At 42.2% G+C, this 27,959-nt stretch overlaps 3 protein-coding genes across 5 annotated transcripts; 2 read left to right on the top strand and 1 right to left on the bottom strand.

The window, feature by feature from the left end:
• Nucleotides 1-2,795: 2,795 nt before the first annotated feature.
• LOC117445896 (uncharacterized) lies at nucleotides 2,796-7,296 on the top strand. Its single transcript, XM_034081834.2, has 6 exons — nucleotides 2,796-2,856; nucleotides 3,131-3,697; nucleotides 4,157-5,337; nucleotides 5,477-5,607; nucleotides 6,762-6,953; nucleotides 7,035-7,296. Exons 2-6 carry the CDS (start codon nucleotides 3,689-3,691, stop codon nucleotides 7,199-7,201), a joined length of 1,680 nt encoding a protein of 559 aa, XP_033937725.1. The 5' UTR covers nucleotides 2,796-2,856; nucleotides 3,131-3,688; the 3' UTR covers nucleotides 7,202-7,296.
• Nucleotides 7,297-8,349: 1,053 nt separating this feature from the next.
• Nucleotides 8,350-15,581, top strand: LOC117445276 (uncharacterized). 3 transcript variants are annotated; one of them, XM_034080809.2, is made up of 12 exons: nucleotides 8,350-8,437; nucleotides 9,311-9,470; nucleotides 10,440-10,575; nucleotides 10,657-10,691; nucleotides 10,770-10,855; nucleotides 11,016-11,050; nucleotides 12,508-12,577; nucleotides 12,665-12,736; nucleotides 13,053-13,072; nucleotides 13,285-13,318; nucleotides 13,656-13,757; nucleotides 13,847-15,581. In XM_034080809.2, the coding sequence occupies exons 2-11, from the start codon at nucleotides 9,375-9,377 to the stop codon at nucleotides 13,741-13,743; spliced, it is 672 nt and encodes a 223-aa protein (XP_033936700.1). In that variant the 5' UTR covers nucleotides 8,350-8,437; nucleotides 9,311-9,374; the 3' UTR covers nucleotides 13,744-13,757; nucleotides 13,847-15,581. The 3 variants fall into 3 exon arrangements, with proteins under 3 accessions (XP_033936700.1, XP_033936701.1, XP_033936702.1); XM_034080810.2 differs by having other exon boundaries at nucleotides 13,850-15,581; XM_034080811.2 differs by having other exon boundaries at nucleotides 13,056-13,072.
• A 541-nt stretch (nucleotides 15,582-16,122) lies between these two features.
• Nucleotides 16,123-27,491, bottom strand: prkaa2 (protein kinase, AMP-activated, alpha 2 catalytic subunit). Its single transcript, XM_034080808.2, is given in 13 exon segments — nucleotides 16,123-18,236; nucleotides 19,645-19,771; nucleotides 19,861-20,199; nucleotides 20,444-20,606; nucleotides 21,029-21,253; nucleotides 21,646-21,733; nucleotides 23,745-23,889; nucleotides 24,822-24,877; nucleotides 24,880-24,898; nucleotides 24,901-24,916; nucleotides 26,026-26,167; nucleotides 27,315-27,366; nucleotides 27,368-27,491. Coding segments are annotated over 13 exon segments (1,662 nt in total). The 5' UTR covers nucleotides 27,416-27,491; the 3' UTR covers nucleotides 16,123-17,994.
• Between the last annotated feature and the right edge of the window lie 468 nt (nucleotides 27,492-27,959).

Genomic DNA, 27,959 nt, shown 5'->3' on the forward strand with positions numbered 1-27,959 from the left:
ACTGAGAGAACGGGGGGGATAACCCTCACCGTTGTGTGGTGTGTGTGTGGTGTGTGTGTGTGTGTGTGTGTGTGTGTGTGTGTTGTGTGTGTGTGTGTGTGTGTGTGTGTGTGTGTGTGTGTGTGTGTGTGTGTGTGTGTGTGTGTGTGTGTGTGTGTGTGTGTGTGTGTGTGTGTGTGTGTGTGTTTGCGTGACTGGCATATCTCCCAGCCTGCCAAGCCCTTCTTCTTCTTCTTCTTCTCCTCCTCCTCCTCCTCGGCTAACAGCCTCCCAGGAGGAGCCTCCACGCTCCCTCTGCCCTCCCGCTGTGCTCTTCCTCCTCCTCCTCCTCCTGAGAGGAGTGAGCCCTCTTGGTCATTCACTCCAGGCAGGAGGGATATCAATCACCGAGACGGATCCAGTTCTCCCTCCACTGCGCTGTCTTCTCCTCTCCTCTCCCCTCCCTGTGGTGACTCACACACAGCCTTACAGACATAACCTGCTCCTCCCCTAGCTCCCTTCTTCCTTCCTTCCCTCCCTCCTCTTCTCTGTGTTTGCTCATACACTCCTCCCTCTGCCTCCTGTTCTGGCCAGAGGACTGTGCCGTCAAGGGAGACTGAATCAAGCAGTGCCTCGCTGTCTCACACACACACACACCGCTCGCTCATCAGGATTAGAATGATCATCTTTCATTTAATGGACAGAATGTGCACCTGAAGCGAGTGGATCCTGCAGGAGGAGCTGGACTCTAACGAGCCTATCCAGAGGCCCGTTACTAGGATCACTGCTTCTGATGGGATTGTTGGTTTGGGCAATGTCTCCCAATTCTGTGAGTGTCTGCTGGATTCACTATGCAAGAAACAGACTCTCTGGGAGCTACTCCACCCAAATACACAACACAACAATCAGCTTACATATACTCCTATCACACACACACACACACACACACACACAACACACACACACACACACACACACACAACACACACACACAACACACCACACACACACACACACACACCACACACACGCACACACATGCAGTCATCTCCCACCCTCTCTAACATACACATCATTTGCCAACGTCTGTCCTCACAGACAGACGCACACTGAGGCCAGAGGACCGGACAAACTGAGGATGGACGCTGAGAAGGAAGTGTTTTGCAACAGATTCTGTGATCGAACTGTTCATTCTCTATAGCTTTTGTACAATACTGATTAAAAAAAGAAGAAATTAAAAAATTGAATTTTTATTTTATAAGTCAATCAAGCCGCTGGGTCAGCTCTATAGGAGTTATAGAGTCAACCATGGCTTTAAGCATCGGATCGTTGGTTTGCCAAACTCATTTTGTAAATAACGACAACAACAACCATTTTGTCTAATGGACTTCTGTGCCATAAAATAGGAAGGCTTCAGTTATGCAAACTCTCGACGTTAACCAAGCAATACCAACATATGTTTCTTTTCCTGTTTTCCCACTATGTTTTGTAATCCTCTAATGTTGTTTTGATTTTGTGCATGGATGTTGTTGGTCTTGTCTTAACCTCACTTACTAATCCTGTTTCCAGCTGCAACCCTGCTCGTTTCTGTCTTTTCGAGTCCACCACCTCACATTGATAGCCGATCAGCTTCTGCAGTTTATGTCACCAATGGCCTATGTATGTGTTTCTGTACCTCACACTCTCTATGTTGCAGAGGACATGTGTCACTCACTGTAACGTAGTCTGCTCCTCCATCCATTCCCCCCTCTATAGTCTTTGAGATACGGTGATGCTCCGCCCCATCTGTCTGTCTGCTGGTCAGGTGCCAACTGCTGCTGTCCCCGCGTCTGTGTGTGGACGGCAGCTTCCTCTGCTACAACTACATCAACTTTGATGCCAATGACTCCCTATTTTATGGCCAGAGTCCCCCATGTCACTGAGAACTCTTTTGGACTATGATGTTGATTCACTTTCAAATTTGACAACTAGAAGATGAGCAGAGAAGTTGAATAAAAAGGGAAACGTGCTGTTTGAGTACATAACATTTCTAGACCTATTTTAACTTACCTCAGCTAACAGTTTCTTAATGTAAATTGACACATTATTTTTATCTTTATGAATATGACATTCTACAGTGGGTTTTTAGATGATTTTTTTGGTTCTCTCTTGATTTATGTATTCCACCATGTATTACTGTAACAAATAAACACATCCCAAATGACTGATATGTCTATGTGTGTGTCTCTGTTGTAATGAGGTTGTGTGTGTGTGTTTGAAAGAGAAAGTGAGCCTAATGGTGTGTGCCTGGCAGAGGTGACCACAGTGAGTCTTTAGCTATAGTGTAAAGCAAGTTCCACAGTATGTTGCTGTAATTTAACACAGCTTTAATGGCCTGTCACATTCTGCTCCACTGGCAGCCTCTAATGCAAGCTGTCATAAGCTTTATTAGCAAGCCACTACAGAACAAAGACCTCGTCCTCTTATTTTGCCTCTCCCCTCCTCCCTGTGGAAAAGGGGAAAACACATCAAGACAACTTTAACACACTCGTTGATTCAATAATTGTATTCAGGAGAAATTCAAACTAGAAGACAATAAAGACACTTATCTGTGATATTTTTTCCACAATGTCTTCCAAATACCTTGTCCCAGTTACTTAATAATCCACATATCTCACTGTCGGCAGTTTTCTTTGTAAACATTTCTTCTATGAAAGCTGTCCACACATGGGATTCCGTTCACGCCATTGTCTTATTGTGTTGGCAACATTTTGTATTGATGTAACAAAGTTCGTGACTCCACCACGCATTGTGGTGTTAAGAAGTCGTGGTGGAGTCACGCATTCTGGTGAGATCAGGTTCAATTGGAAACATCTGCATAACTGGATACAACCAAGGGTAAGTGGAAATGCGTACATGTATATTGGTTATTGGGTGATCTGCCCCTTTTAAGGTTCGTCTAATCTGCAGTTTCTATAGTTTTTAAGATTGTTTCTACACAGACAGTAATACAACGACAAAAATGTTTTTACATGAGGTCTAAGCTCTTGAGCTGCTGAGTCCCTGCACACATGTCAGTGAAAGCAAATGCATACCTAAATACTATGTAATAATAAACCTGGAATGTTGACAAGCCTCTTTTGCTTGCTTTTTCTTTATGTTAACTTTCAAGATTAAACTTCAGCTGCAGACAACATGCACCGATGGACAACATCTTCCCACAGGAGCAAACACACCTATATTGTTAGGATTCAGGATGTTCTGTATTGGCAAAATCACGGTGGATATTTAACAGTTTTAAGAACACAACTCCAGGTGCGAGGTTTCATGACAGTGACTCACATTTGCGCGTAACACCGTGCAGCCAGGCAACATTCCCGAAGGATAAAAACACAACAATCCTAGCTGTTGAGAGTCACTGCGCTGCTCTAAATGCTCAACCGGGGCCAAGACCCGTTTGACGAGACGGGCTGTTTTGTAAAGACGAGTGTCAGTATTCCTACTCAACCTCATTCCTGCCCCGAAACCATCTCCTGTGCGCAAGGGACGCACACCAGTCTCGATCAGCACGGAGCAGAGACGCACTGAGTTGGCACAGGATTTATAAAGCGTTACAACTGTTAACTGTGATTTATTTGCACATATAATGAGAAGCTGATAAAGGAACTCACTGGAGTTAACTTACTCGACTAAGAAGGAATTTTGACGTTTCGGTGGACATTTAGACACAATGGATCAGGTATGTGGCCCTTTAATATCAAACATTACGCAAAGTGTGTTTAACTTTGCTTTATGTTATCATAATTATACTATTTGCAATACTATTGTTATAATTGATATTGTGTTAATAGGTGTAATCTTTGACAGCATAGTAAGCTTTGACTGAGTTAGTAGTACAGACTAATTGTCTGGCAGCTATTTATTATATAAATACAGGCCTCCTATGTGTTTGTTGACATTTGTTGAAAGATCACTATCAGGTTGGAAATACTTGTAGATATGCTAATGAGTAAAAAAAATCATTGTTATGTGAAGGGTAGAACATGGCCATGGTTTCAATCTTCATCTTAGCTAAGCACCACACTATCTTTCATAACAAGTGACATCTTTTTTGTGATAACAAGTAAACATATACTTTCTGTATTTGCCTGAGCGTAGTATTGTACATCAGCTTTACATTGTTCGGTCCTTTCACCAGGAGGTCACGCTGGACTTTAAGGCCCTGATGGCCAAGTTTCAGGAGGAAGAACTTCTTCTGAAGCAACCGAAGAGCAGACCTGCCCTCCCAGACAAACCTAAAAGTGTCCCCCCTCCCACGAGTCCCTCTCACTTCCTCCCTGCAGGAGCACGCCCCTCCCTTCTGACCTCCATCAACCAGACCCTCGGTGGGAAAACAGTTAATGCCCCCAAAGTGATCTTCAAAGAGGATAAGAAGCAGAGCAAAACGCCTCTCATCTCTAAGGGCAAAGACAAGATTGAAGTGAAGCTGAAAAAAGCGAAAGACAAGACAATGAAAGGAAGCAAAGAGAAGCTTGAAGAGATTTCAGAGGATCTGAAACCGAAGAAAGTGAAGAAGCTCCCGCAGCTCCCTGGAGCATCTAAGGAGAAAACTGCTGAGCTGGTGCCAGCCGCACCCCCACCTACAGGCATAGTGTCAAAGAAGAGGGGCATCCTGGATTTCATGAAGTCAACAAAAAGAAATTCAGCAGAGGTCCCTGAAGATCAGATCTTAGACTCTCCCACCTTAGGCATTACTGGACCAGCGCCACTTATCCCAGTACATGTTGACTATGGTGTTGTAGCACCTGACATTTCTGCCCCAAGGGCCCTTCTACCAAACATCCCCATCTTACCGGACTCAGCTGCTGTAATGGAAATAACCCCGCCCTCCACTATCCCTGCCTCTCCCGAACTGACCCCCCCTCCTACCTTTGTTCCTGATATCCCAGATCTCCAAGTGCCAACCTTAGAGATTGAAACTCCTCTTGAGATGGAGACTCCTGCAGTGCACATTTCCAGGCCTGCTAGTCAGAATGAAGTCATTACCAATCCACCCACCGATTCCCCAACCCCCCCACCCAGTCTTGCCATCTCTATTCCTTCTCCAGTGGCCCCCACTCCTCCTCCATCACTTCCTGAGCCTGAGATTGCTGCTGAGGCTTGTGTAGAGGCTGTAAATATATCTGCAGTGGAGACGCCGCCTCCTCCTCCTCCTCCTAGAACAGACCCTCCATCCATTCCGTCGTCTCCCAAAGCTGAGCGACCCATCTCGGCCCTCTCTGCCCTCTCCAGGGCGGAGGATATGAGCCCAGCGAGAAAGATGTCTCCGGTTGACCAGAGGATCTTCAATGCGCTGGAGAAGGCACGCAAGAAGATTGGGTAAACAAAAGAACTTTCTCTGCGCCGAAACATAATTAAAACAACATTTGAAACATTGTTCAAGTGATGGAGGGTAGGACCAAATGTTCAGCTGATTCATGCTATTTAGTGGGTTTCTAATGTGTCCATCTGATTCTAGCCAACCGACGAACCCCACCGAATCCTACTCCTTCACCCCACCTTCTGAAGAGCGTCCACCAAGTCCCACCATTTCCCTCCCAGATATACCACCCATTGATTATGAGGGAAAGCTCAACAGCTTGGACCACAGTAAGTCTACACAATTTACTGTGGTTCTTTGAGTTTTAAACTGTAAATGTATGACACAGAAGTATAATCTAATCATCAGGAAGTACTTTCAACTACATGACATCTTTACTTAGTGTAGTGTCTCAGCTATACAGAAAAGCTGGTATGTATAGTATGATTTATGCTTTAGGATACCTTTGGAGAAGTAACTTTCACAATTCAAACACACACACACACGCACACACACACACACACACACAACACACACACACACACACACCACACACACACACACACACACACACACACACACACACACACACACACACACACACACACACACACACACACACACACACACACACACACACACACACACACACACACACAGAACATTCCTCCATTGCGTCAGCAGGCAGGGCACACAGGTATGTCAGCTATGAAGGTGAGGAGGAGCGATGTCAGTTGAACTGGCAGTGCATAATGAGGAGTCTGCTGCTGTGGTCACAGTGGCTTTATTAGCGTATTAATTGTGCATGTCGCTGCATGTATCAATTAAAAAGACCTCATGCTGTTAACTATTTCCCTATCTGTGGTCACTTATAGTAAAGTAATACACTTGTATATCTATGCTAACTCTCAGTGGAAAAAGCTTTTTGAGTCTAAATGATTGCCTTTTTATTTTCAAAACACCTATTTGTAATACAAAGTGATAACATTTTAAGGAAAATGTTGCATTATAATGAGAAGAAATGGTTCAATTAAATACAATTGCACCTTTCTAGGACTAGTGCCACACTAAGTTCTTTGGATTTAAAGAAATATGTTTAAAATAAATGATGTTTCTTAAAAGGTAAAGTTACACAGAGATTTTTAAGGTCTGCTGTGTGTTTTTTCATTAGCTCTGCTCTGGCCTAGTTCGATGACTTCTGTGAACTGTTTAACTGTTTTTTTCTCCTAACAACAACATAAGTTATTCCACTTTCTCTTGCCGTCGGGTGTTTCAGCTGAAATATTTCACCCTTTCAATTCATTGTTTTTAAATGCTGATCCTGAAATGCAGATACTATTTTAATACAATACTTTGGGAAACCCAGAAGTCTCTGACAAACGAGTCATACATGGTACATTAATAATCGTGATCATGTATTAACATGGGGGCATGTTCTTTGCAGGGCAAGCCTCTCCAGCATTGGAAGGTATCACTGATGAGGGGTCGGACCCTGTCCCAGAGCTGTTGGTGGTTCCCCCTCCTCCCCCCAAACGGCTCCGCCCAGACCCCGAGTCTCTGGGAGTTGCTCCAGAGAAACCCCACAGACCTCCCTCTGTCAACCTATGGGAATTCATCCCTCCTCCTCCTCTGGAAGGTAATGGTCAGCATTGTTACCCTGACATTGTGAAATCAAACCCATACACCACGCCTAACAAGTATATCATCTTATCTACAGAGATCCCTGCTCTTCCTGAATTCTCCGAGGCTGACCCCACAGACATCCCAGAGTTTGATGATGTGACCTCAGATGCTTATCCTCCAGAGCTGCAGGTGCCCGAGTGGGGGGGATGGGGATTACACCGGTCCAGAGACTCCAGATCAACAGAACCTGCCGGAGTTTGACAGTAACGGGGCGACTCCACCTGAAGCTGAGGTGCATGCATCTCCAACGTTTGTAGACGATCATCCAGATAATCGACTATCAGGATTTTCCTTCCCAGTCCTTCAGGAAGCTCCGGGGTAAGACACATGAGGGACCCCGTGCTCTCTGTTTCAAAATACTTGTTTGTCTCTGAGAACTTAGATGTCATCCTTTCTCTTTTCAGGATTCCTGCTGAAGCTCACAACGATGTGTATGAGAGCACAGAAAATGTCTACGAGGACATCACTACGTCTTCGGGCAAAAATAAAGCAAAGAGTGACGGTGGAAAGAAACGCAAAGGACCCCCAAAGAGTGAGCAGTCTTTTCAGTTATCATATTAGTAATAAGATATTTGGAACACCAGATATAATTGCATCGGTCATATAACTTTGATAAGACATATAAATCCCTTTATCAAATAAACATAGACTGAAAGTTCATATGTTTTGCTATATGATGCCTGCATGCATGAAGTGCGACATTTAACTAAATCCTCAAATTCTAAAGATGGAGTATTAGCATTCATCCATTCATTTAAATGACAAATACCAACACTATAACCAACATTTCTTAAATAAATACCAAAAAGAAGTTTGATTTTATCTTAAAAATAGTCCAGCTCATTGCTTGTTATCAAAGTTGACTTAAAGAATTGTGGACCTCTTTATTTATCACAGATCCATATGCTGTGGCTCAACAAGAAATAGTAAGTAGCTTTTGTGAGAATTTGCTTGCCTCCGTCTGAAGTCACTTTTAAAATACAAAAGACGTGAGATAAGTCATGCTGTTGGAGATTCAATGCAAGTTAAATAAAGCCTTATCTCTTTGTTGTTGTTTACAGAATGTAGAGAAACTCAAGCCGGGCAGGTTCGGCAGGTAAGGCCATATTCTTTTTTGACCCAGTTCATTTTCCATCTGGATTTCCCCCCCAGACGGTGTTAGAAATAAGAATTTGATCTGCCTTTGTTTCCCTCATAATCTCCTCTGCCATTTAAATATCCTGCAAGGAGTCCCTTTCAAACACACTGATATAACTCTTTCTCTCCTCTGCAGGAGCGAAAAGAAAGCTGAAGGGCCGGATGAGAAAGAGCTGAAAAAGAAAGAGAAGCAGCGACTGGGAGAAGGAGAAGAAGGAGCTAAAGGAGAAAAAAGAAAAGGAAAAGAAAGAGCAGAGAGAAAAGGAAAAGAAGGAGAATGAGATGAAGAAGAAATTCAAAGTGAGTGCTGTTGTTTTGACGGAGCAGGGATGTATGGCAGGTGTTCGAGCGGCGGGGGAGGGTGGGGTATGTGTCTTGGCATACAAACCTGTCGGGATTCATTCCTCCTGGTGGAAGAGCCGTGCTGAGCACCACGAGCAGGCTCAAATGGAATGTCTAAACATTGTTTCATCGTTTTTTTACGACAGACAATATATAGTCTGTTCTTTATTATGCAATGTACGGTTACCATATTCACACAATAACTTTCTTCAGGATCTAGTGGGTCCTGCATACGTTCGAAAGCTTTGAAACAAATGGTTCTTACCAGACAAAGACAAATGGATACATTTTAGTTAGAACTAGCAGTACAGAGAGAAACTAAGTCATTCTTGAATGTTACTATAGTTACATAGTGGAGCATTGAGCAGCTAATGGACCAGATATTTGCCTATGAAAACAAAGTTCAAATAAGAGCAAATATTGAACAAAAAAAACAGTTATTGCAGGTTTAAATTCAAACTGTGTCATTATTTTGGAAACCATTCATTTCACATGGTGGAAGGAAGTTAATGTCATTAGGTATGAAATCCCTTTATTTTGTACTGCAAACACTTTGACTTGTGATAACAGGAAAAGCACAGGTGGAATTGGAAACATTAACTATGGCTCAGTGCACCATTAAGTCAGTCCCTCTAAGTGGGAAACAGTTCATGTTAATAATAATAATTACACCTGTGCTTTTCCTTCTGGATCATGTCAATATATCTGCTGTGAAAAAGATCCATTAAAAAGTTTGATTTTGTTTACATTCTCTGTATAAAGTCTCTGTAGTTTGTTTGCATATACACGTATATGTGAGGTGTTGTGTTAACCTGCCGCTGTATTTGTTAGATCACAGGACAGGAGGACGCCATCTACGAAGCAACCGTAACCATGGCGACCAAGGGACGTAAAAATGATCTGTCCGCCAACAGCGGGGACATCATCAGCATCATCAGTACAACCAACTGTCCCAAAGGGAAATGGCTGGCCAGGGACAGCAGCAACAACTGTGAGTTTTTAATTAAAGCCATGTGTTATCATCAGCATTTTGTTCAGCTAAAGGGTAAAAGGAGGAACAAATGGATTAATGGAAAGTCAGAGAATAACATAATAACTTTACAAAAGTTGTTCGCACAGAAAACTTGAAATGCTGTAATTGTGGGATTAAAGCAATAGATTACACTAGGCAGGCCCATGTAGAAAATTAGATTCAATGCTCCGGGGCTATATGCTACATAATTAAAATCGAATGAAATGATTTAAAACAAACCAAGCACAGCTAATTCTGTCGCTTTAGGTCACATGTGTCAAACTCAAGGCCCGGGGGCCAAATCAGGCCTTGGTAGATTTAATTTCGGCCCGCAGGATCATTTTAAATTACTATTAGATCTTGCCCGCCGGTATATTGCACGCACACCTTCACTCAATCCTGAGGATTTCCTCCGCTCAGAGCCTGAGCCCAAACATTGATGAACTAGCACCCAAGATGAGAAGCCAAGTATCTGAGCTAGCATCACAGAGCAGCACCCTGAGTTTCAATGGATGTTTCCTTCTGCACTTTTGTTTCTTGCGACAACAGGGCATGTTTGGCTTTGAGGGAAATTTATTTTTTGAAGCTGTTTTTTGGCCTGTGGAAAAATGTAATCATAAGAAATGACTCTGGAAAAGCTGCAGATAGAGCCATAAGAAATGAATGTGACTGATTATTTAATGTTTAATGTTGTTTTTATAATTTAAGCTTGTTAGTTCCAGGTTTAATATGTGCAATAAGTTAATTTCAATAAGTCCTGCAATAAACATTGAACCAGTCCGGCCCTTGACTAGTACCGATTTTTTATTTGACCCACTGTGTATTTGAGTTTGACACCCCTGATTTATATTGATCAAATTAAAATGCACACACAGAATGATCAACAAACAAACAATCACATTCCTTGATTGTGTATCACGGCACTGACCCTGTGTGTGTTTGTTACAGACGGATATGTTGCCGTGGATCATGTGGAGCTGGACATCAAGGAGATGCTGGAGCTCGGAAAGAAGGCGGCCATCTCTCACAGGGGCAACAACAACAATGTGGTCGCAGAGAAGGAGGTTACCAGCTCGGGGAGCAGGTAGGAGGGCACACTCCCTCAATCATTCTCCCTCACACTGTTGGAACATTATTTATAGCTGTATTTCTCTCTTTTTCTCAGGGCCTCAAACCACTTTCCATTGTCAGCGGAGAGCTGTAATATCTTGCTGTTCTTATTCATGAAAACTGTGTTGATCTTATTCTGCATCAGTCTGATGTTGATGTTGTGTGCAGTCACAGATGACAGTGAGGAGTGGGACCGGTGACGAAGAAGAACCCACCTCCCCTCCTCCTGATACCGCAGATTCACTGACTCCAATGTAAGTCAGGATGGATCTACATTATGCTTTTGATTGATATTACATCTTGAGATAGAGACCTATCAGCACCATTGACACTGATCTCTGATAAGTCATCGCTGGCTATGCGTTCAGTTTCTTATTATCAATGCCTCGTCTTGTCAATCTGTTTCCTCTGCAGGGGCCACAACAGGACACTCTCAATGCCAGATATGGGTAAGACATTTAAAACTAGGACTTTCTTCAACACATTGTGTTCCTAGCTTACTGTTTATACTTAACAATTAGTGATGATGTCACTGGTTGTGTTATGTACCACACAGTGTGACACTTGTGTTTCTCATATGGTGTCGACCAGGGCCGGCCCTCGGCATAGGCAGTATAGGTGAATGCTAAGGGCGCATCAACCCATATGGCGGGCCAAAAAAAAAAAAAGAAACATTTTAATTTCATCACAACACAATTCCCGATTTTGGATCAACAAAGTACATCTATTATCTTATACTAACAGAACTACGCCTATATTGCGTACAGCGCCCATAAAACTATGGCACACCACCCCCCCCCCCCCAAAATCAAGTTGAACTGCCCCAGCCGGTTTATGTGAAAATTGTTCTTTTTTTTTAAATAATGGTTTTAGTGTGCAATTATAGGTTTTAATTTGTATTTGTGTTCATTTCAATATAAATCAAACTCCCAAAAAACGTACACAGCTTCTGTGTGCTTTTATTCACATTGGAATTTACATCGTAAGCGGGCCGCGGGGGGGAGAGCTTTAGAGAGCTCTCTCCTGAAAGACTGAGCGGGTCTGATAACCTCAGCTCAGTGAGGTAAAGGGCACAACCTTTATATGATCATTATAGTTATACAAAATAAGAGAATAGGTGAAAAACAGGTATAAAATACTATATGACAGTACAAAAAAGTTGTTATTAATAAACAACAATACAGTTTGAAAGGGGAGTGATTTGTAAAATATCCATAAAGAAAAAGAAAATCTGCTTACAGTTCTGTTTCATATGGGTGTTGAGAGATGTATCCATAGATCTTTTAATGTTGCTCTCATATGCACCAGATTGATGCTTTTAACTTCAATATTACAAAAAAGGCCCCCCCCCCCCCACCCCACTTAAATCATGTTCAATTGGATAGGAAACTAAATACAGTTGCACACATCTTGTGTCCATATCTTTCTGTTTTGGTGGTCATGCCACACCGTGCACGCGCAAGTCATAGTGAGTGTCTGCATTTTGGGGGGGGGGGGGGGGGGGGGCAAGCTAAAATCTTGCCTAGGGCAGCAAATTGGTCAGGGCTGGCCCTGGTGTCGACACTTGTTGTATCTCCTATCTTGATATAAGTGTGCAGATACAATAGAGAAGCGATGTCATGTCATCAGGACTTTTTGTCAAGCTACTGGAATCCCACTCCCTTCTGTATTAATCATCATTGAAAGACTCACAGAAGTCTCAGTTGTTAGCATACTATAAAAGCTGAATTACAACATCAGCAGAGGAGCAGGTTGTTTGAGTTCACAGGAAGATGTTCGTAATTAAAGTGTGTTACAATGACTCCAAGGTTTAGTGTCTTCAGTACCTGTGTGCTTATGATATAATGAATGCAATAGGTATGTGTTGTAAAGTTCTCGCCTGTATTTGTCTTTTTCATTTTATTAGGAAACAGAGATCTAAGCATAAACCACCAACACAGTCAAAGTGACATCAGCGCAGAGGGCACACATGACAAGTGAGTTTACCTGATTCTCTCTTACACATATACACTTCATTGTATATCGAATAGTATTTGACTCTTTTAGTATTCATTTTTCATTAGAGCAAGACATGAAGCACTTCAGAAATTGGCCACATTTTTCCATGCACCAAAACCTGCCGAACCTGCTCCAAGGTAGGCATGAAGCACAAACTGCACGTCCGCTTTACACGCACACACACACACACACACACACACACACACACACACACACACACACACACACACACACACACCACACACACACACACACACACACACACACACACACACACACACACACACACACACACACACACACCCACACCCACACACACACGCACGCACACACACACACACACACACACACCACACACACACACACACACACCACACACACACACACACACGCACACACACGCACGCACACACAAACTGTGTTTTAATTGTTGCTTTTCCTTATTTTTTACAGCAGCATTGAATCAGTGTCAAGTAAGTGATGTCTGAACATCCCTGATTGTTAAATATAGAAACATTATAAAGTAAAATGACAATGTGTTTGTATAATAATGTGCAACATGATCATTTCATTTTATAAAGTTTATTGTGAATACCTATAGTATTGGTTTTTTAAATAAAAATCGGTGTATCCATCTATACCATTTAAAAAGCATTCGATTTGACTGAATGTGTTTCCATCACAGGTCCTGTGCTAGTGGAGGAGGAAGAAGATTCCTTGTAAGTAGAGTTATAAAACATGCACACACACTCGTGCACAAAGGACAAAGCTAAGGTTGTGCAACCTGCAGACAGAAAAGTGTCCTTCCTCTTTGCCCTTTGTATTATTCTGCTGAGCATGACATTCTTTGTTTGTTGTTTTGTTGACAGTAGTTATCTTGTGGCTGGTAGGATAATGACTTGATTCCATGTACTGGAATTTTTACAAGGAGTTATATTCATAGTCATACTGATTCCTGCTGGCACAGTAACCCACATTGCAGCACCTCATACTGAACTGTAAGTTTCTGGGTTGTGTTTGGGCATGTTGAATAATTTAAAATGTGTTTTCTTACAGGCCTGAAGTTACTACATTAGATTTTGATCATCCTGACATGATCATTTTACCTCCTCCTGACATGTATGCTGACCTGACAGTGGAGTAATTCTCATAAACAAGGTAATAATAAATCGCCTGGACTCTCTCGTCTCTACATGACATCACTGTGCACTTCACTTACCGACACATTGTTTTTCTGTTTGTAACAGCAGGACAAAGAGCAGCCAGGCAGAGGACAAACACAACAAACATGTGTCCATACTGTTATTGTGCACACCGTGACCCGTGTCAGTCACCCAATACTGTGACAGTGTCTTCGTCTTCCTGACTGTGACCTCGTTTACCTGGTGACGGCATTTATGGATCAGTATGATGATGAAGAGGATCGAGATAAGGACATTTCTCAACAAGCGATACACCGTCTCCTCAAGCTCTCCGTGTGAAAGCAGAGGGACCTGGTGGCTCTGTATGACTTTGAGAAATTGGACCAATATGAGCTGCTGATCCCAGGAAAAAGAAGTACAACATGTTTCAAACACACCTCATGCGTTGAAATGTACATTGAACATTTACAATTTTACATTGAAAATTCCGAGAAATCACCAGTCAGGTTATTCCTCAGGATAATCTAGTTAGTTAGTGTCCAATACACGTGTTACCAGTTTACAGTGTTGGTAGCAAAGGAGTACATGGAAGTATAGCTTGTAGACATACAAATGAATAAATTGCATATACAATTACATATATAAACTTACATAGTTCTTTTTTTACTTAATACTGGGCTAGTCAGTTCTTCCATGTGTTTTGTATTATTGTTGTTTTTTTGTACATGAGTATCTTTTCTACTTCTATGTACCCCTGTTAGTGTTGTTAAATATCATTATGGATTATAGAAGTGCATATGTAACTCATGTCATAGTATTTAAATGCTGAGCTTTAAAGATAGTATGTATAATTATCTTTAATGGCACCAATAACCATGGAGGGAAATCTAAAACAGACAAAGACCAGTTGCTATGTATTGTTCACAGTTGCACATTCTGGAGGGAAGCACAATCCATAAAGTTTATTTTCTTTCTTTAATTGTTATGGAGCGGATGTGTAGCAGGTGTCACTTTTATCTTACCGCCTTTCTTCTACGACTTTCCCTGAAGCTGATGAATACCAAGTGTTACAGAAAGACAAAGTGGTGTGATGATCACCTGAGGTCATTTTTGTCTGGAAAAAACACCTATATAATCCTCTGTGATGGCGGGTCCTATGATTTAGGACAAAAACATTTTCCTTTTATATGTTGCTTTATTGTTTTTCAATAAATACTCTTCAAGTTCAAATTCTAACAGCAATTTCATGCAGTGCGTAACAAGAGAAATCCAAACCCCAATCAGACAGAGACAGGAAGAGAAACTGTGACAAACACAGGCTTATACATTTTCTTTCCCAATAACCAGTGTGTGCAAACACACACACACACACACACACACATACAACATACACAGGTGTATTTAAGTTACTTATCATAAAAACCCACCACAGATAAAGAGTATTTGATTCGGCCCCGTGTGTTTCCCAGCTTTAAACACAGATTAGAGTCTAACTACTAACATGCCACTGGTAGTTGCATACAGTTGTAATGTCCAGTGCTGCATCTGATAGTAAAAACTGGTTATATCAGGGAAAATACCCATGACCTCTCCAATGCAGAATCAGATGCATAATGGGCCAGATGTGATCCTGATGTGAACCGAGTCGCTCACTAAACAGAAGTCATTAGACACAGCAGCACTGGAGTTTAATATAGAGGTTTGACATTGATTGTTGTTTAAAAGCGGTGTGCAGTGGCATGTGTCTGGCAGCAGGGAGCACATCGGAGTATATTCAGTGTATGTGACGCCAGACAGGAAAGGCAACCACACGTAGAAACAGGATAATGTAATAAAGGGATTTAGGTAAGAATGGGCTTTCACTGTTTCAACCAAAAGCCTTCACAGTGCTCTCATAAGGCCAAATTTGACTCCATTTTGAGTTTGATGCAGTAGAGTAACCAACTCGTCTACATCAAATTAAGTCCAATAAAGTCATAAAACACTGTAACTGGTTGAATAGTCAGCGATGTGTGTAAACCTCCAACGTCACCAAAGTTTCTGAAATGTTTTCCGGTTAATCTCCTTTTTAATTAGAAATAAATAAACCCCTGCCTGCTACCCCACAGCCTGTGAATATAATGATGGATACAAAGGTATAACACATTACGAGGGTGTGTAATATATTATATATTGGCCATTTTGGGGTTTTGTTACACCTGTCTTAAGTAGAGTGCTTAATGTCTTTCATTTTTTGTAAAGCACTTTGCCTTGCCTTGCCTTGCCTTGCCTTGCCTTGCCTTGCCTTACTAACCCCCTACATATTTGACTGAGAACAGTAGAAAGGCAACACCTCTATGAAAACAAATACGCTGCTCTAAAACCAAGGAAAGAAACCGAGAGAAAGACGGACAGGAGGATTTATCTGAGCAGCATCAACTTTCACTTAACATGCAGTCTGAAAACATAGGACAAGAAACAACAGGTACAGTAAAGTTTATGTATCCACAACAAGGCTGTGATGCAATACAACACTAAATCTGCAAATGAGTTTTAAAGTGCAGACGAACAGACAGCTCAACAGTCGGAACACACAGAGGACAGCGCCAACACACAGACATCCCATTTTGACACGACTTTCTACCAACTTTAAAGTCACTGCAAAGATCCTCCAGACAAAGAACAAGAAAGTCATGTGACACACTCATCTGATCTCCTCTACACACACTGGCTCATGCACACACTCTCCATAAACACATGCACAGAATGACTGTGTTGCATTCTTTAAGGCAGCTGGAAAAAGGTTTCTGTGGCTTGTCCTGCAGCAGATACACACCAGCTCACATGGATTGATCATCTTCCTCTCATCGATTGTCATCATCATTATCTATTCGTACACACGGCTAATTAACTTTATTACTTCTAGAATGATTAGTAGCCATTTTGAAAATTGATTGACTTCTGTAGTAATTTATGAAGTAAATATTAATATGCACAGAGAAAATCTATTCTAGATTATATAGATTATAGATCTACATTAGGCGCTTATTGTTGATGCCTTTTAAAAGGCCTAAGGGGAATACTTTGGTTTTGATTGTTATTAATTGTAGCCTAGCACATGGCTTCTTTCTTAGCTCACTGCTTATCTGACTGACTGCCATGTTTTTCAGTTATATTCTGGACATGCATGACTACGCAACATTAACGCATTCATGCACTTAAATTAAGTGTAGAGTGTGTGTGTCTTTTCTTTGGAATATCAGAGAATATCATACCTATGCACAGTCCGTTGCTTCACAACAATAGTCAGATTATGGGGTGGTTGTGTAAACTCCTGTGAGATGGTGTGTATCTGTGCTTCGACACTCATCAGTGTTATGCAGAGTATTATTGCCCGGCTATCCGGCTGTCTCTCCAGGTTCATTAATCTTCTACAATCTATTCAAAATCAGAATAAACCTCTACATAGATTCTGTGCTTAAATACTATAACAGTGCCTAAATAACAATCTTTCAAAAATAAATATGGATCTGATATCTAAATAATGATCTATTTTATGTTGTATAAAGTCTGTTATTTGGTATACCTTGGCCAACCTTTCCACCCACGTTATACGATTGCATCATAAATATATTGTTTACATGGAGAACAAAAGCAGTTTACAAACCATATAATATAAAATCTGAAATAAGATTTTATATGTTTTAACTTTCCCTCAGAACACAGATTCAATGTAAAGTGTATCAACCAGTGTCTTGATCACTATATAAGACAAACATTAAAACTGACCTCTGATCAGTGGCTTGGGCAAAGTCAGCAGGATCAGTGTATTTTGGGTTGATGACAGCAGTGAATAACAGATTGAAGGTGTTTGTGGGAGTAGTGACGTTACACTTGACCTTTGCAGACTGCAACGCGACTGAGCTGTGCCCTAATGCCTCTCTCTATGCCGACCAGTTCACAGACTCCACTCCCAGGATCAGTTTTCATTAGCTGTGGCTGGATGTTTAAACTCTAAGACTCTGACCCCATGACTGTGTCAAAACAAGAAAAAATAAAACTAATTATCTGCCTCTCTGAGAAAGGCTTCCTCTCTATGTCTCCTTGATCTGAGGTGACAGCCATTCACCCTTCCAGTCCAGTACCACTGGAGCTGAGATGGCGAGGAGACAGAAAGAGGAAGTCACTCCGAACCTCTACACTCCCTACATCCCAGATCAGCATTTGGCTTTAAATCCCCACTGACACCCAGGTGGCAGCGAGGTGAGGAGGTCTCAGCGTGCGAGCGTAGTGATCAAACTGGCACACATTTCAAAGAAGTCCATGGTGTGTGAACCCTGGCGTGAGGTGAGCAGGGGGGAGGAGCCAAACAGTGACCCCGAGGAGCTGAGCAGCTGCATGTCCAGCGCCGGGGTCGCCGAGTCGATGCTCAGTCTGGGTCTGTGCAGCCCGGCCGTGGAGCCCGACCTCTGGGGAGTGGACGACCCTGATTTACCTGCCGCCTCGATGATGTCATCTGGGGTGATGAGAGAGAATCAGATGATCAGAGAGGGAATGAGGTCAATGTGTTTGTATAGCGATTCTAAAATGATATAGGAAACGTTTTTTGTCTGTTGAATTCAAATGTTTAACGTGCATCCATAATGCAATTACTGGATTAATTATAAATCACAACCAATTACTCTCATGTTAAAATAAATTCAAGTACTCTCAAGAAAAATGTTTGAATTGAATTAGGAATTTAGCCTTTAAAGTGGACCTATTGTGCTATATTGGAAAAATATATTGTAGGGCCTATACAAAACATGTCTGTGAAGTTTTTTGCTTAAAATACCAAACAGATCACCCATTGTAGCCATGCCTCATACTGCTCATACCCCTCTTTTGCAGCCCTGTTAGAGAAATGCGGATTTTGGGTCATTAGCTTAAAAAAAAAAAAAAGAGTAGGCGGAGCTAATGCCTGATCAGAATTCTACCGGAGATAAAGTTCAATTCTGCTGTGATAAATCGCCATCCTGTTCTAAACCACATCAAGGATTATTTCTGAAACAGTATGGAGCTCAAATGCTTTTTCTCTTGCGGGTTTATCACAAGGTGAGTTCCTTTTTTTATTTCCTGCTTTTTAAACACGTGCTCGACAGTACAGGTTAGCTCTGAGTGTTAGCAAGGCTTGCTAATGTAAACAAAGACGAGATTACGTCCAAAACACGTCAGGCATTGTTTCTGATAGCAACTTTCTGTGGGTCCGCTGCCGATATGACGTCAAATCGGCAGCAAATCTGTATCCGCTCGTTGTACCCCTCTTTTTAAAAGATTTGGGTACGGACGAAAAGAGAGAGGGTTTTATTTTCTGACGCTGCGGGAGTTCCCCGACGCACCGGGGACACATCTTTATGTATAAAAGACATCAAAAGTGCATTTTGCATGATAGGTCCCCTTTAAACGAGGCACATTCAATCTTAAAAAGAGAAGATGAGAATAAGGCAGAGGTAGAGGACGGTCACGATCTACTCATGATAATTGGTGGTAAATATTTTTACAATTGTTTGTGTGTAGAATAATCTAACACATAGGAAAGCACGGCATATATACATGACGAATGAAAAGATGCCTTTTGTGCTTGCGTTTGTAAAAGAGGTGGCCTGCGTAGGCTGCATCGTAAGTGCAAGTTGATGCTTAAATAAGTACCAGAAGTGCACCCTGCCATTTAATCTGCATAAACACCACCTCCTCTACCAACTCAGCTAAAGCAGATTTTAGAGCCGTGAAATTAGGGCAGACAAATTGAGTTGCAGTGTAGCAACATTGTGAATGCATTTGCTATCAGAGAAGAACAAATTCTTTATGATGCAAATGTTCTTTCATTTAGGTATGGATTATTCCAAATGATAGGTGTTGTAAAATCAGTTTTGTCTGTCACTAACCATCGATGCTTTTGAAGTCGAGGAGGTAAGATCTGCTGTCCACCTGGTACAGCTGCAGGCTCATTTTCACCAAGTTTCCTGTCACTGGATTCTTCCTCCGCACCCGCAGGTGATATGGGTTCACCACCTTCAGAACATAAAACAGACCATGTCATTCATATATACGCCTTTGTAAATACTGTATGTATACGTTATGTTTAAGACACATCCTCTTACCTTCCAATCAAAGCTGAGGGTTCTCATAGCCCTGTACACTTCAGCCATGATGTCGTAGGGTCTGCTCTGACTCCTGATGCCGAGGTGCCACTTGGCCTTCTTCATGGCTAGGGGTTTGGGCCGGGTGGTGTTGAGAGCATCCAGAGAACAACGAACCTTTGGGCTGTCAGCCAGGAGGGGAGGCATCCTTTCTGGGTGGGCTTTAACCCCGGGGGGCAGTGGCATGCCCTCTTCTATGAAGGAGCCCTGAGGAGGACTGGAGGCCAGGTAGAACTCGCTGGCCTGGGTCATGATGCGACGGTTGTCTATTATCAGGTGATAAGCTACGGACAGATGATCCTGCATAGACAGGGAGGAAGCAGTCATTTAAAGACTAAAGAGATAATTCATTGAAACCAAAGGCAGACGTTGATGTTGGCTAAAGTAAAGTAAATAACTCCCAACTTTAGCGTCAAATATCTTATAACACATTGTTTCACTGCCAAGATCATGACACCAAATATATGGCTTCACTACTAAAACAGTCACAGTTTAGTAAACAGAGAAAAGGCCGATTTATTTCTTTAAAAAGTGTCTTGTGTACCTGTGGATCCCCGCTGTAAAGGCTGGACACAAACTCTGTCTCGGTGCATTCAAACTTCTCGCACACTTCCCTGACGGCCTCCTCATCCAGCACTGACGAATCGTACGAGGGGTCCTCGGGGAACAGGTAGCACGGCAGGTCCTGCTTGAACCACTCGTGTTCCCTAACAGAGAGAATAACCGTCAGTTATCAGAAAACCCAACCTAAGGGGATATGGAAAAGCAAATCATCTCAAAATGTCACAGTATGACATATAATGCTGTTTTTGTAATCACACTTCAGATGGGGGACCTTTACCATTATAGGCCAAGCACTAAGATAAGAGAAAATACACTTCTGTTTGATGTTAACTTCAATTTTCCTCCCACTGCTTTGAGAAATAAAATCTGATGACTTGTTAATACAATCATCTGAAAATGCTGGGTTCTAGGCAATGTGGTGAAAAAAGCTGAATGACAAATGTTACTCAATCCTCCGCAGAGTGCAGAGACTAAAGACAATGCAGCTCTTAACAATGATTTAACCTGTGTGACCATGGCAGGGATCAAGAGAAGATAAATGCGGCACACAGAGTGGGGGGCGCACCTTATGTCTTTGATGGTGGCTCTCTTCAGAGGGTCCACCTGCAGCATAAGTGTGAGCAGCGAGGCCACCGGGCGAGTCAGGTACTCTGGCATGTAGAAGACCCCTCCTCTGATCTTCTTGAACAGCGTGGGGACGTGGTCATCATCGAAGGGCAGCGTGCCGCACAGCAGGGCGTACAGGATTACCCCACAGCTCCAGATGTCCACCTCTGGGCCGGCATAGAGCCTGACGGAGCCATGAGAAGACGTGACAGGTAACCAACAAACATTTTATATAGTAATATTAATATAACATTTTGTTTATGCTTTTAGATCGTTTGAGTTCTGTTTGTGAGTCTTCTCATTTTTCTCTCTTCAATCCCATGTGGGGTAGCGCGCGCGCGCACACACACACACACACACACACACACACACACACACACACACACACACACACACACACACACACACACACACACACACACACACACACACACACAACACACACACACACACACACACACACACACACACACACACACACACACACACACACACACACACACACACACACACACACACACACACACACACACACACACACACACACACACCACACACACACACACACACACACACCTTCCTGAGATGACCTCTGGAGCAGCGTAGTTGGGTGAGCCACAGCTCGTCCGTAGGAACTCCCCATCTGACATCATGTTCGACAGACCTGTTAGCCAAGCGCGGGATAAATATATCAGATGCATATTAACACCCTTCGGTGTTTAAGTCGGACAATAACACAGACTAATGAAACAATCCTCTATCATCGTATTATTGCCATTGATCCTTTGGTTAAATGAACATGGCCCCCAGACAGGGAGGGCAGAGTTTTACGTTGCGGGCACGGCCGATATCTTTATCCTCATTTACCCGCCAAGACTCTAGGCTCTAAGCACAAAGCTCATCTAATTAGATGAGCCTGTCTCTGCCTGCCAGGGCCTCTGTCAAACGCTAAACACTGTGAAGTGCTGACCTTTCCTTTATCTTTTAGCCCGGTTCCTTTAACACTCCCTCTCCCTGCTCTCCAGTGTCTGTTGCCCTCAGCCAAAACACTTGCTGTAAGCCAGTGGTTCTCAAAGTGGGGGGCGCGCCCCCCCTGGGGGGCGCAGAGGCATGACATGGGGGGCGCGAGAGACCAGGAGGAAAAATGGTTATTAAAAAAATAAAAATAAAAAAATCATATTTGGAAAAATTATTGAATCGAAAATAATATGATACAGTACAGTACTATTACGCCTGGGTCTCTGTGTTTCATTAAAGCTCGGCTCTGTGTGTGTGTGGAACAAGCCATTTTGTGTGTGTGCGCGAGCGAGAGAGAGAGAGAGAGAGAGAGCGCACCGGTACCGGAGATCGTTGATGTTAGCTTCTGATGCTAGCGAGCTACGCTAAAAACAAAGTGGAGGAGAGTCCTCTCCTGTCAGACTGAGAGACTCAGTGAGCTAAAGGACTCTCTCAGTGTTATCTCAGTGGATCTCAAACGTTTTGGTCACCATTAATGTAAACAATTATTTCCGAGGCACACGTTTATATGATCATTATAGTTATAAAAAAATAAGAGAATAAATTAAAAACAGGTATGAAATACTATATGACATTAAAAAATGTATAAAGTTTAAAAGGGAAGTGATTTGTAAAATATCCATAAAGAAATAGTAAATCTGTTAACAGTTCTGTTTCATATGGGTGCTGAGAGATGTATCCATAGATCTCTTCATGTTGCTCTCAAAGTGCACCAGATTGATGCTTTTAACTTCAATATTTAAAAATAAATCTTCCCGGGGGAGCTTGCCCCCGGATCCCCCCATGTGAGGTCCACACACCACCTATAAAAATATCACTTTACCCCTGCTTACACCTATATGCCGTGAGCTGATTATCGAGCCTTCATTGTAACAGTCGCGGGGACATTGTGTATATGCGTGGGGATTGTTGCAGTAGAAAGTTCCACTGTAGCGCCCGGTACATTAATGGGAAACCCTAAATGTTTGAGCACCCTCTATGAAACGTCAAGCTACCCCACAGTACCCCCAAAAAAAATCTCTGGCACCGCCACTGAGCCTGACTATTTGTGTTGGGGGGGCCCAACTTTTTTTTTTCTCCAAAGGCCCCCCTTCTGCCTGACAGAAGAAGTTTGAGAACCACTGCTGTAAGCCCCCACGATTCCTTCCCTATCGGATGACACTGGGTCTCAAGGCTTCCTGCCAGACATGATATGAGACCTGGCCGTTGCTAGGGGACCTCTCTGCAGCCCACACACCCTGCTGTGCACACGGGCCTAAGTGTGTTTGTGAAAATATTTCTCTCTTTCATGGTCTTATTGCCTCGGGTACAGTCTTTTAACAAATCAGCCAGAAAAATCATGCCATAACCGATGAGAAACTGTGCTCAGTGAGAAATAAATGTTCATTTAATTATGAGGTTAACAGGTGCAAGATGGTGATTTCACACTTTTGTATGAGTGTATAATTAAGTGTATGACTTATATAACTGCAACCAATGTTCTCTTGCCTCTAATCAACTTTCCAATTGCTCTGCCACAACTCTGCCTCTTCGTGTTTCTTTTTCCCCCCATGAAAATATTCTGTTGTGCTTTCTCTCTTCTTAAATTCCCTAACAATTATTCTGCCATACCAATCCTTTTGTCTCTCCTTTTAACTGTAAGTCTCTAGGGTTCTTACCAAAGTCAGCTATCTTGGCATTCTTGCTGGCATCCAGCAGGACGTTCTCAGGTTTGAGGTCTCTGTGGACCACCATGTGTCTGTGGCAGTAGTCCACAGCTGAGATAATCTGCTGGAAAAGACGCCGAGCTTCTGTGTCCTCCACCTGAAAGACACAATATGAAATCCACATGATCGAACCGTGAGTGTTTTTCTTATTGTTTGGTAAGAACGTTGGATAAGACGTGTTGTTTTGAGCAAAAGTATCATGTTCAGGGCTGGTCATGAGGTTGTTATGGCTCATGGCCCAGGTCCAAATAGGATTATTCTTTTAAAAATAAAGACAGTCCCAAGAAGAGATTGTCTTTACGTAGATGTCTTACATGTGCTTGTTTATATGTGTGTGTGATTGTGGAATACCAATACCATTAAATCTCAAAGAAAGTTAAATGTGAGTGAAGTAAACATTAAAATTCATATTGACAGAAAAATAAAACTGTTGTCAATCAAGTGTTCATGACTTATAAACTATAAATCATATTACTTGGAAGGTCACACGAATAGTGAAAGGAAAAGTAAGCTAGCTGTAATTTAGACAGTATTTAGCTGTCTCTACAGAGTAGGAAAACATTCATAGTTCTAAAAAAATGCTAATACAACTTATCCTAAATAACTATATCTCTATAGTCAAAGAAAGTTGCATTTTGCAGTGTTTATGACCCCCAATGAAACACTGATACAAGTATTACTTGTTTAGAACACCTGCCAAATAAAACAAATCCCGTAAGTGTTGTTAAAAAAAGGTCACATCACCTCAGACACTGCTTTGCAACGCCATTACTGTGTATACAACTCGAGCTGTTACTACAGGACTAACTATGTCTGTAATGCAGTGTCTCCTGGGACCTAGTCGATGAGGATAACTTGAATTTATTGAAGGGAAAACACATTGAGATGTCGCAACTGATTTTGAGGGGGCCCTATAGTAACCTTTACACACATTTTTTAAAACACAGACAGAAACATTATTAGAAATCACATTTAAACTGCAAATACAGACAGCTTTGAGCACAACAACTAATAAATGCAATATCTTACCCGTCCATGTTTGCAGATGTAGTCAAACAGCTCACCGCCAGAAACATACTCCATAACATGAAGAAGTCTGTGGATGTTTACTTATCACCTGGTACCTAAAACACAAACATGTGCTTGTATTGACATCTACATACTGTAAGTTAATGAACACTTCTGCCTCTTTAACATCCTATCCCTACATGTAATATAACTATAAACATGTCAATAGGCTATTATATCATGTCTAGAGAAAATGTATTTGCTTCAAAACACAAAAGGAAGAAATATAGAGAAACAATGCAGAGAAAGGCGAGGCTACGCTGTGATGTATGACTGCTAAGGGTAGGCATTATTTCATAAAGGTCAGGCTTAATACAATACAGGCCCAATCTCATGAGTGGTTGCTCTCAGGAGATTCTGTACTTCATCACAATCTGATTTATTCGTGTTTAGACGAGTGTAGCATAACACAGCCGGGACCTTGGGCGGAAATGCACAAACCAAATCACAATTTCTCTCTTTGTCTGTAATACGTTAGGACACTTATTCTTATTAGTTTCCTTTCATGCTGGTTCCAACAAAAAGGGCCAATATAGCCAAACAAAGAGGCGAGTGTCCATGCAAGCTTCTGAGTCTAAAATATATGTGTGTTTGTGCCAGTGTTTTGAATGTAAATGTTTGTGACAGAGTGTTCCACAGCACTCAAGCTCATATATCTGCACTAGCTTACAGTATGTCAGTGGACTAACCCTTACCTAAAAATAACACAAGAGATTGTTTGGAGAGAAAACAGAGAGACATGGACTGACAAGGAGAAAGAGGTCAGTGAGAATGAAGGAAAGAGAAACAGGGAACACAAGGTCAAAGAAAACAAAAACACAAAAGGCCAAGACATCTGGGAGGAGGACAAGGATTTAGACATGAAGAGATAATAGCCAATTCTGGATTTCTGAGCTAACCAGAAGTGTGTGTGCATTGATTTTGTATTGGCATTTCTGTGTTCTACCTCATGGGAGCCCTGTGGGCATGCTCAGTACTGCACAAGCAGCTGTAGCAAACAAACAGGAACATGCAAAACATGCCACAACAGAGACAACACAACATAGCAAAAGGGCCACATTACATAAGCCCCCTTATTTTCAAATATCTGTTATCTCTCTGTGTCACTGTCAGCACAGAGAGTCTTACAATCTTTGAGCAGGATGTGTCATCTGTCTGCACTTACAGCTTGATAATGTGTGGGTGTCTGAACAGTTTGAGGTTCTGGATCTCTCTTTTAATCTTCCCGACGACATCGAGGGTGCGGAGCTTCTGTCTGTTTAGGATCTTTACAGCCACTTTATGACCCGTCAACTGATGCTCGCCAACTGAAAACAACAGAATGTAGATATGAAGCAGATGCAGCAGGCAGATAAAAAAACACATAGGGACTCACAAGAGAGAGGAAAGATATATGTTATGTTTTATTTGGATTATCTTAAGCACCGTGGGCTTCAACATGACAGTATATTACTGTTGTTATTACAATTATGCAAACAATGTTTTGCTCTCTTATTCCTTATCTGCTGGCCAAGTCCTTGTTTAGGGAGTTGGAGCTATCGGCCTTTCTGAGGGTCTGAAGTCTTTGTTTTTTAAGCTGTTTTTTCATGCATGATGTTTTGTGTATTGGATTGCAGTCCACTGATGGGTTAGTTTTTTCAGCTCAGTTTGTCATGTTTTTTGTTTTTACATTTTTCTTTTCTATCTTGTGTATTTTTTTTTCATTATTTGGATTGAAGGCAGTATTAGGTAGGCTATGCAACTAAAACGTGTTTTGTAATATGTAAATACGTTTTAAACTGATTTTTGTAATAGTTTTGATGCTTGCTAGATTGCAAAAAAATATAATAAGGGGATTATGATGTAGCCAAGACATGAGGAGGGTTGTCCCAGCTAAACTAATACATCCCTTACGCACACAAGAAACATGCTTGTTAAAGCTCACAAGGTCACGCAAAAAGTGAAATAAAATCCTATAGATAGCCCTCCAGTACTTGAACGTAAGGTTGTCTCGACTTAGTGGGCATTAGCAGGCCAACACATGTTTGCAATGGGATCATATAGCGGACAACCTACAGCGTGTATAAACATCTTGTCAGTGACAGTTAACATCATGCTCACACGGTGGGTTTCGGGCAAGCTGTAAACCGTGTTTGATGCTACACGGGGCAGAAAAACCACAACACAAACTTCTTACATTATTATAAGATAATAAAGTGGGTATGACTGTGCATCTTCCGTTAGCTGCTGACGTACGTAATTTCACCTGCCATAGCTGTAAAGAGTAGCCACAGCGGGGGCTTCGTGAAAGAATTTGACTTTCAAGCTGGCGGATTCTCGAAGCAGATTTACGCTTTAAATCCCTTCTGTCACAGCTGGTAACCCGTCGAGCTACGCTAACTGGGGGAAAGCTCCGTGACTACTTCATGTTTACTTCACACACAAACGCACACATTCACAACAGCACGACTTAACTCTTCACTTTCCCGAAGGTTCCCACTCCGAGCGTGTTGCCGAGGATGTAATGGCGCGATTTGTACCCTGCCTTCGTGTTTCTGTTGTTGCCTCTCTGCCATCTTCTCCGTTACCGACGGCTGGGCTCGCTTGGTGCGGAGAATGTGCTGCCCGGCTGCCTGTGGTGTGCGCGGAGGGGGCGGGGCACCCTCAGTAACTGGGAGATAGCACAGGAGACTCTGCCCCGTTAAGCGCAGAACGCACTGTCCGCTTTTTGGGTCAATATTGTAGTTGAAATAGGTAACTGTCTTTCTGGATCCCCATATGCTATGGTAAAACACCGTTTTGTGAGTCACAACCGGGATTATGACCCCATAGCCAAACGGCTGTTTGGTGTGCGTTTCACACGGGTGTGGTGTCGAATTTTGCATCCCGGTTAACTTCCTTCCCTGATATAGCCTATAGTATAGACAGTTCACACGACTAATCGGATTCACAACGGCAGGCCATCATTATTCAAGACAACCCAAACAGTTACTGATGTTTGAGTTGTAAATAATAGGATACGTGTTATATAAATTGTCATGAAAAGATTAAAATCCAACATGTGCATACAGTGGCAGGCAGGAGATGTTACGGGAGTGCAATGCATGATTGTAATTCTGC

This window comes from Pseudochaenichthys georgianus, chromosome 4 (genome assembly GCF_902827115.2).
Source record: "Pseudochaenichthys georgianus chromosome 4, fPseGeo1.2, whole genome shotgun sequence".
In the NCBI taxonomy this organism is placed as follows: domain Eukaryota; kingdom Metazoa; phylum Chordata; class Actinopteri; order Perciformes; family Channichthyidae; genus Pseudochaenichthys; species Pseudochaenichthys georgianus.